The sequence below is a fragment of the Crotalus tigris genome, unplaced genomic scaffold (assembly GCF_016545835.1).
Source record: "Crotalus tigris isolate CLP2741 ecotype Arizona unplaced genomic scaffold, ASM1654583v1 scf7180000024345.2110221, whole genome shotgun sequence".
Taxonomy (NCBI): Eukaryota; Metazoa; Chordata; class Lepidosauria; order Squamata; family Viperidae; genus Crotalus; species Crotalus tigris.
In genome coordinates this window covers 121,399-131,645 of record NW_024100514.1, presented here as the reverse complement: position 1 = coordinate 131,645, position 10,247 = coordinate 121,399, and the positions used below count along the sequence as shown (strand labels likewise).

Here is a 10,247-nt window from a genome sequence, read left to right as displayed (position 1 = left end):
TGGTAAGTTGAGGTATGGTATTTGCATAGTATTTGTCAATAACTACATTCTTCTTTCAGCTTCTCTTCAGGTTTTGATAGATGACCCAGTATCTCTAAAGGGAGATGCAATTCCATGGGAAAAGGTCAAGAATGATTCCTTTAAAAATGCCAAACTATTATATCATATGAGATTTGCATGTGTGAAATCCACTGCTGAAGCATTTTGTTTCCCATGAAAATTTCCTCCATTATCAACAACGTTAAAGATCGGAATAGCACTCCTGAGGCTTGGGGAAAGGTTATCTTGCCAAGTAAGTGCATTTGCTGCCCCATTAAGGGCAACCAGATTTTATATTTACTGTGTAAAGATAAAGTAAATCAGGGCTAGCCCAATGCACGGAGGAGGAAGGAATGAGTATATTAGGGAGATGAACTGGATAATATAGAGGTTATGGAAAATTAGAGCTCTTTAATAAATAATACCTGAAACACTTGGACAGATCTCTCCGTTCAGCTCAGTTTACCAATAGAAGAGAATATTTGTAGCTCAGGGATCAACTGTGGTGTCCCAGTCCTTTCTCAGCTTGGTTGCTTCCTTACAGGCATTTCATTACCAAACTAGGTAACATCATCAATGCTAGCAGTAAAGACGACATTTAAAGATGATATTAGCTCGTTTGGTAATGTAATGTCTGCAAGACACACAATCAAGTTCAGAGAGCGCCAAGGACTCTACAGCTCAGTTGTGTTTCGTTGTGTTCTGTATTTTTGCCATCCTGGATTTCATTTTGTCTCAATATTTACATTACCACATAAATTCTCTTTAAAGGCCTTATATGTAAGGCTAAGCGGAACCTTTCCCCCCCTAAGAACTTGTGATGATGGGATGGGCAGTGATGCATGTGCAGGAAAGGGAAGCAGGAAGAGGGTGGATATTGGTGCTGTGGATACGTCCAGAATACAGCCCAATCAGCTGGGACCGGTAACAAGGTCCAGGAGCCGGATGCAAGCGCTGATTAATCCTATATAGGTTTCTCACATTGACTAGCGTTGAACCCTGACGATGTTGGTAGTTTCTGACGAAAGCTCGGTATTTATTAATTTTTTTCTAGTATTGAAGTCTTCCTGGTGCTCGTGTTTTGCAACATCGTCAGGGCTAAAAGCCAGTTAACAACGATGACTCAAATAGGTTTGGCTGACATTTGCACCCGGCTCCTGGACCGCGTCACTGGCCCTGGCCAGTCAATTTGTGTTCCAGATGTTTCTTCGCACCCCCTTTGACTGTAGATCAGAGAGGGAAAACATCGATCCACAGTCAAAGGGGGTGCAAAGAAACAACTGGAACCCCAGTGAGATTGATGGCAGTGTTAGAAGAGAACCAGATACCCCCGAAGTAGATAGTAGAAAGAAGAATGAGGTGGGATTTAATACCATTAGAAGGAAGGAGGATGAAGGGGTGTTAACAAATTTGAGTGTTAGCAATGAAATAGTAGGAGGAGTGATCTGGAAGAATGACAGAAGGAAACGCAATGGGAGTAACAAAGAAACATCTGGAACACAAATTGACCGGCCAGGGCCAGTGACACGGTCCAGGAGCCAGGTGCAAATGTCAGCCAAACCTATTTGAGTCATCGTTGTTAACTGGCTTTTAGCCCTGACGATGTTGGGAGTTCCCAACGAAAGCTTGGTGGTTTTAGTAAAGTATTTTTATACTTAAATTCTCCTAGTGGTCGTATATATATATATATATACTCTATTTATTGATATTAAAAATGTGACAGAATATTATAATAATGCTGTCTGGTTTATTATATTTTGCTTAGTGATTTTTAAATTGCAAATTGAATCTGTATTACACAGTTAAATTATTCAGTTCTAACTTGTTACAAAAGCAACCACAATATTATCTTTGAGATTAGAAAGCTTATTTCCAGGCACTACCTGAGACAGGTGTCTCAGAATTTAGTCCTTGTCTTCTAGTTCTTCTGCCACCTGATCTAAAGTGTTTATAGCTTCTTACCTCCTGTACTCAACCAGTTTAATGGCTTCTTGACCTCTACAAATGCTAATCAGGCTGCAAATGCTATGAAATACTCAAATGTACTTATTGTGTCTTCCTCCGGCTGTAAAGCTTTTGTTTATTTCCTCTGCTAAATCATGTTGGCTGTTTATGGAATGTGACTGCTGCTGTTCTAGAATCCTTGAAGATGTAGATTAACGTTCCCCAATTAGCCACCAAAGCCAGCTGGTGGGATCAGCTGGGTATTGTGGTCAAAACCATCTGGACAGTGACAGGAGGGCCAGGGATTGAGGCGGGGAGAGTATAGTTAAAAATACTAGCTGGCTTCTCTCTGCATAATGTGATTTGGTTTTCAGAATCATTATTATTCAATTTCCTTGTCTCTGCCATTCTCCAGTCATACCAGCTCAACAAATTAGTAGCTGAAATATAAGAAGTATAATAAAAACCATCACTGTTGACTCTAAGCATATGTCTTAGAGGTTCTTCTCTGTGTTATCCAACATCTTTTTTTAGAATCTATTTTTGTAATGTGCTTAGGGGTGCTGCCAAATTGGCGGTAAGATTATTTACAGATGGAGAAAAAAATTCTACACTGACAAAATATGATTTAGGGATGTTGTTTTTTTTCCTTTGTGATTCCTAGGGTTAATCAAATGGGGCAGGAGTTCCCCAGATGTTTTGGATTACATATCCTGTGGGCCTCTGTTGACATGACCAAGGATGAAGGATTAATGAAGCTATAACCCAAAACATCAGGCGGGCATCAGGCTATTTGTTCCTAAAAGAATGACCCCAATTCCTATTTAGACAAAAATTCTCTCTTTCTTAAGTTTATATTTCTATTCAGTGACATTTATATCAACTTTTCCGGGCTGTGTTAACAATCTAGCTGTGCGATTAAGCCAAGTCTTTCACGTCATGTCAAAAGAAGCCATCTTCATCAATTCTTTTATCTCAGGATTTTGCATTCAGCTCCTAACTGATTCTCTCAGTAGGCATGGGCCAAAGATGTTCCCACACCAACTCCTGGAGTTCAACTCTCTCTCTCTCTTTCTATATATATATATATAAATAAATATATATAGCTGGCCATTGAGGAACAGGAGGGATATGATATGGCTGAAGTGGCAACATGAGCTGACAAGACTTAATGCTCTGGCTCGGCGTCCATGCAAGTCTCCCATGGGTTCTGTGGCATGCGAGGCAAGGAGATGAGCAAAAGCCCCACTCCACAAAGGAACAGCAAGACGAAAGAGGCACAGGCACAGGCGAAGGACCAGGAGTAGTAGTACTCTATCCAGTCTGTGTCATCGCTCGCGATCATCTTTTTCACCGATTGCCTCATAACTTCCACAGATATGATAATACACAGGCCTGGAGAGAGGGGAAAAGAAAGCAGTGAGCAGGGAACGGAAGTCAAGGCCACTGACTTGTTCCTCCTCAGTTTTATGCTGAACTGAATTCCAGGCCGATCACTAGATATTCCTAGACTTCTGGGTTAGACTGGCAAAGCTCTTTGCATCAACACCATCTTTCTTTCAGTCATGTTGCTCTCCTACCATCTCCCTTCTTCCCATCCTGCCTAAATGTGGCCCATGCAGTAAAGCTGATGTCCCTCTTTCTACCTTCCCACCTGCAAACATATAGAACATGGCAGCTGGCCTCAAGAGGTAATCCATCTTCTTCCGGAAGGATAAGAGGACACAAATGGTTCCGATGATGGAAAAGCCCACGCTAAAGATGGCAATGGCAGCTGCAGAAATGCTGTATTCTGAAAAGGCAAAAGAAAAAAAGGAAAGGAAAAGCACTGATGATGTTACCTAGTTTGGTAATGAAATGCCTCCAAGAAAACCATCAAGATCAGAGAGCACCAAGGATTCCATCACAAGGAAACAGTCATTGACAATTCTTCTAATTGCAATGGGGAAGCAACACATGAGCATGAACCTACTACCAGTTATCAAAGGGTTGTCCATAAAGGACAGTCTGAAAAGTCAAAATGGTGGTCACATCAGTCAAAGCTCTGCCTGGTTTTTATCTGTGCCACACCATTCCGGTTACCTTCTTGATACTGTGGACATCCTTGTGGACTTCTGCCATAAGAGCAATATTTTGTTCTGGGCAATCAGAAGGAGAAACATAAGCTAACTGTCCAATGCATGATGGGGGTCAAGGGAACAATTCAGCACTAAAAATGTAGATGGTGGGATAGTGAATATATGAATGCAATTGTAGTGTTCCTGGTTCAGTAGGTAACACACTTCCCTTCTTCCCTGTTTGATCCTCTAGAAAAAAAATCATAATCAGCTCCAGAACACACATTAATTTCTGCTCTGGGAAACTAATATGATATGGCAAGGATATATATTAAAAATACTTTTGGGAATCTTTTTTTTTAATGCTTTTGAGAAGTTTTGTACATTTTCTTCTGTCTTTCCTTTCGTGCATTCACAGGATTTTCTCTGAAGTGAATAATAGCAGATCATTATGATCAAATAGATTACTTCAACGAAGCGTGTTGCGTCTTCTCCAGGAGACTCCCAGGGCAAATCCTGCAGTTTTCTTATTTACTTTTTTTATTATTATTATTATTAATAGTATAAGATGCAAAAATTCAGAAGAAAATAATAGGAAAGATAGGGGAGGGAAAAGGGAAGGGAAAAATGTAGGAAAAAGGGGAAAAAGAAAGAAAAGGCATTGATGTCCGACTCCCTTTGGTGCAATAGAACAAGATAATGACATCAAACCTCAACTTTTTACTTTTAAGTAATAATATGAACTAGCCATTTCTACAACAACAAACCTATCTAATCGATAAAACCCGAAATCAAAGTTTCATTTTTTTCCCACCTCGAGCACAAAGTCCAAAAGTGGTTTCCAAGTACAAACAAAAGTAGTTGTGTTTTTGTCTTTAATCAAAGCAGTCAGTTTAGCTATCTCTGCTATCTTCAACAACTTTGCAGCTATTCATCCATTTTGGGAAAGTGTACTTTCATTTTTGTGCATAAAGTAATCTTGCTGTCATCAACATACATAGTATCAAAGTTCCAAAAGTCTTTTTCCATTAAACCCAAAATAAAATTTTCTGGTTTTATCTTTATATTCACTCTGAGAATCTTCTGTATTAAGATGTAAATCCTATTCCAACATTTCTTTGCTATGTCACTTGTCCACCATAAGTGATAAAAGGTCCCTTCTTTATTTTTGCATGTCCAACATTCATTTGAAATACCTTTATACATTCTGGACAACTTATCTGATGTTAAATACCAATGATACATCATCTTATAAAAATTGTCTTTTAAATTATAATTTAGTGTAAATGTTAAACCTTTTGTCCACATAGTCTCCCATTGTTCAACCATTACATTATATCCAAAATTCCTTGCACACTGAATCATGCAGTACTTTACTTATGCATTCTCCAAATTCAAATTCAATAACAGTTTACAGACCTCTGCAATAATACGTTAATCGTTACCGTACAGTAGGATTTCCCATTCACTTTTCACAAAATCAAACCCATAACTCTTTTTGTCTGATTTAAATCTTTCTCTCAACTATAAATATGTACCCCCGACTTTGGAGAAGATTTGCATGGTTAGAAAGTCGTCTTATACGTTGGAAAATATGGTATTTTCCGGCGTATAAGACGACTCAGCGTATAAGACGACTCCTGACTTTGGAGAAGATTTGCATGGTTTAGAAAGTCATCTTATACACCAGAAAATACGGTAAACCAATGGCAGACATGTCCTTCTGATTCTGACTCCTCCTTAGACTTAAGGATAGGTTCACCAAAATTAAAAGATATTATTTGACTATAAGTCCACCAGTCTTTTCTATCCCTGCAGTTTTCTTGGCAAGGGATTTTGGGAAGTGGTTTGCCCTTGCCTGTTTCCTGGGCAGAGAGAGAATGATTGGCCCAAAATTACCCAAACTGGCTTTGGGCCTAAGGTGGGATTAGACGTCCCAATCTCCTGGTTTCTAGGCTGGTGTCTTGATCACTGAACCAAACTGGCTCTCATTTCCATACAGTGAGTCCTTGACTTACAACAGTTCAAAGTTACAATGGCACTGAAAAGAGTTTTTGACACAACCTTTGTAGCATCCCCATGATAGTGTGATCAAAATTCAGATGCTTGGCAACTAACTCATAGTTATGACCATTGCTGTGTCCCGGGGTCATGTGATCCTTTTTGCAGCCTTTTGACTTTGACAAGCAAAATCAATGGGGATGGTAGTTTCACTTAACAGCTTACCAGCTGTGGTGATTCACTTAACAACTGTGACAAGACAGGTTGTAAAATGGGGGCAAAACTCAGCAAATGTCTCGCTTAACAACAGAAATGTTGGGCTCAGTCGTGGTTGCAAGTCGAGGAGTACCTGTAATAGCAAGCTTATAAAGGCTACCAGTCTACTAAATATACAAACTTGAAAATACATCTGAAGGAGACTCTTGAACTGCAACAAAATAATACAGTGAATAAGGATGAGGTTGCTAATGTCCTTACAGCATAAAACGAATAGCTTTAGCATACAAAATTAAATGGGATGATAGTTTGCTTTTTCCTCCTGTAGATGAATCGGATGTAAATAGTCCTCTCATCTCCTGTTTCATTTCTAGAATCATCCGCTACCGAAAGCAAGCTAAATTAGGGAGGAGAAAAAGCTCATAGAAATCCCACTGCTCCCGAATTTTTCTACCTCTTTATTAGAGATGTTTGTGGATCCAGCAGAAAGGTTTCAAAGACATTTAGAAAACACGCTACATTCTAGAATAAAGTGTGCTTGCAAAGCTCTTTGTATTCCCTGTTCTGTCCCAGCAGGGTTTCAGATCCAGATAAGGTTGGAACTGCCTCCTGCCCATCACATTAACCCACACTTTGCTCTTTAATCTCAGGCAGACACATGGGGATGCTGAGAGCAGGGCTTGGATACATCTTCTCAATTTCATCATTTCATGATTCAGCTCTCCATTGCAAAATAACTGTCAAGAGCGGGACATCAGAAGTCCAGGCAGCTCAAAATGAATATAAAAAGATTTATTGCAAGCTTTCTACAAGGATCTGAACTAGTAATGGTCAAAGGAAATTGGTGCTAGATAAGAGTCAATAGAATTCAAGTGGGCTGGAGGTCTCTTATGGGCATGAAGGGACTCATGACTGATGACGTGTTTAACCCCCCCCCTCGGGCTCAGTCTGATCATCTCCTACATCAGGGGTGTCAAACTCAATTTCATTGAGGGCCGCATCAACATTGCGGTTGCCCTTGGGTGACTCTACATCGTTTGCGTCAAGGGTGCCTGTGGGGGCCTGGGCAGGAGTGGGACAGATCTGAGGGTCTCTGGCAGAAGAGGGTGGGACCAGGGCAAGTGCCAAGGCATGGTCCACTGAAGGAACCTCATTGTTCCTCTCAGGCCATGCGGGGGGGGGGTGGATGGTGGTACAGGTTGCCCGGAGCCCTGGGCAGCAGAGGTCAAACACCCAGCCTGGCCCTCAAGCACCTGTAGCACCAAGCCCAGCCTCACTTCCCCAAGGGGGTACCCAGCTGCACTTATCTCCTCCTCAAGGCTGCTGCTGCTGTGCTTGCTCTCCTTAGCCAGGTTGCTCATGATGGGTATGTGGGCAAAGTCAGAGGGAGGCCCATTCCCTCTGCATGGGAGGAGATTCGGCTTTGTATCCAAAGCTTCCTTAGCAATAGGATGGGAGACCCCCCAGGATAGGCCAGGAGGAGGGGGCAAGAGGATGGTGAAAGGGCATCATCTTTCCTTCTTTCCTTGTTTCCTTCCTTCCTTCCTAAGTACAGAGTGGTGGGAAAATATTTGAGATGAGGGAGAGAGAAAAACAGGCAAGAAATGCAGGCAAGCAGCGGGGCACTCTCCTCACAGTGCCGAGAGGTTGAGCTGGGCGGTGCGAAGCTCATCAGCTTCGCACCTTGCTTCCTGCTGAAAGTGGGCAGGCTGGGGGCTAGGCAGCATTGCACTTCTCATCAGATTCGTGTCACCCAGCTCAGCCTCTCAGTGCTGTGAGGAGAGTGCCCCACTGCCTGCCAAAACCTCTCCCCCGGAGCCCATCAAGCCGGATATATGAAGTAGGCGAGGGCCATTTGCTGGACACGTCCAGGCGATGGTGCATTTCTTCATTCCTCACAAAGGGTGACACCTCCCCAGCATGCACCCAAGGGGTGGGGCCAATGCGGCAGGGGCTAGTTTCTCGCTGTTTCCAGACTTCCTTGTGGAGCATAGATGGCCACCACAAAATTGTACATTGGCTCCCAGCCAGCCTGGGCCTGAGCCAAGGCAGCGGGGTCCGTTCCCTCACTGTTTCCAAGATGGCTTCACGGGCCACATGAAACCACTTTGCGGGCCGCATCCAGGCCTTGTGTTTGACATGTCTGTGCTACATCAACACTTGCAAGGAGCTCATTGATTAATACAAGGGTCTCCACTCTTGGCAACTTTCAGACTTGCGGACTTTGACTCCCAGAATCCCCCAGTCAGCATAGGAATTCTGGGAGTTGATGTTCACAAGTCTGAAAGTTGCCAACTTTGGAGACCTCTGCATTAATAAATTCCAACTAGACTCTTGCCGTAGGAGCCATCTGTTAAATAATTCTTAAGACTAAAAACAAGGATGTACGACATACCTACCTTTTTTTTCACAGATATAGTAAGTTACTCTGTTTAAAAATATCACCCCAGAAACAATTAACCCAGAGGGATAGTTAAAGCACATTCACTGCATGATTGCAATAACGCTATTTCAACTTCGCAATGCTGTAATGAAGCATTGGGTCATCCAGTGGTACTGCTGAAAAAGTTCACTTATGAATATGAGTCTAGGAAAAGTTTTCCTAATGAGAGAAACCTAAAGGCTCTTCTCCCATGCTGAAAGTAGCCAAAGGCTGGCTGTCACTCATTTATTCTGAATAAAGAGGAAGAACCTTGGTGAATTCTTTAAGTGTGATCTTCTCTTAGAACAAATGGAAATGCTTGTCAGGTCTGGGAATTTCACCACCCAGAGAACTTGTCAAACAAGAAATTCTTATGTGAGTGTAACCCAAAGGTGCTTTTTCAAAAGCCAGCTAGACTGTGTTTTTCCTTTGAAGGCATTTTGCTTCCCACCCAAGAAGCTTCTTAGTTCTTCCCATCCAAGAAGCTTTTGGATGAGAAACAAAATGTCTTCCAGGGAAAACAAAATCCAGTTGCCTTTTGAAAATCCACCTTTGGAACAACCATGACCTGGATGACTGAGAATCTCCATTGACACATGTAGGTGTAAGTTTTCCCACTACTTCATCTGGTGTATTAGAACTGAAAAATTGAAATAAATCGGTGGAAAAAGTTGCCTCCAGAAGTTGAGGGTGCTTTCACTGGAGATTTTTAAGAAGAAGCTATTTGTCCAGAATGTCATAGGGACTCCTGATTGAGCAGAGGATTGGACTAGAAGACCTCCAAGGTCCCTTCCAATGTTGGTATTCTGTATTCTGTCCTGTATTCCATAAGAATTGTCAGTGTTGGTGCCAACACAAGTGGAGGATACTATGATGAGGACGACTACTCAATATATTCCTCCAAAGCTGATGGGTTCATCTTTCCATAAGTGGGTGATATGACTCTTCATCTCTTTCATCTGTACCCTTAGACATCCTTCCTCCATAGCCAGTTTAACTATCCCATCTTTGTCTGGAGCTGGATCCCAATCTGATGAACTGGATACATTTTGGCATAAGATGTATTACTATTGTAACGCAGAGTTTCAACCAATCAGAATAGAGCTGGAAGGGATCTTGGTGGTCTTCTAGTCCAACCCCCTGCTCAAGCAGGAGACCTTATACCATTTCAGAGAGATGGTCCAGTCTTTTCTTAAAAACCTCCAGTGATGGAGCATCCACAACTTTTGAAGGCAAGCTATTCCACAGGTTAGTTGTCCTCACTGTTTCTCCTTAATTCCAGGTTGCTTCTCTCCTTGATTAGTTTCTATCCTTCTGGTGCTTTGGAGAATAAGCTGACCCCCTCTTCTTTTGGCAGTCCCTCAAATACAGAAATACTGCTATTATATCACCCCTAGTCCTTCTTTTCTCTACACTAGCCATACCAAATTCCCGCAACCATTTTTCATGTGTTTTTGTTCCCAGGCCCTTAATCATCTTACCACCTTGCACGTTTTCCAAAGTCTCAACATCTTTTTTGTAATGTGGTGACCAGAACTGGATGCAGAGGTTGCCTGCTTATCAATTCT

At 42.0% G+C, this 10,247-nt stretch overlaps 1 protein-coding gene across 1 annotated transcript in view; it reads right to left on the bottom strand.

Moving 5' to 3' along the window:
- Nucleotides 1–1,766: 1,766 nt before the first annotated feature.
- The window catches only part of CACNG1 (calcium voltage-gated channel auxiliary subunit gamma 1), a 28,130-nt gene continuing 19,649 nt past the window's right edge, over nt 1,767–10,247 (bottom strand). The window contains exons 3-4 of the mRNA XM_039326808.1: nt 3,638–3,775; nt 1,767–3,378 (exon numbers count right to left, since the gene is read on the bottom strand). Coding sequence (XP_039182742.1) covers nt 3,152–3,378; nt 3,638–3,775 — 365 coding nt within the window. The 3' untranslated portion in view covers nt 1,767–3,151. The remainder of the gene's footprint in view (nt 3,379–3,637; nt 3,776–10,247) is intronic.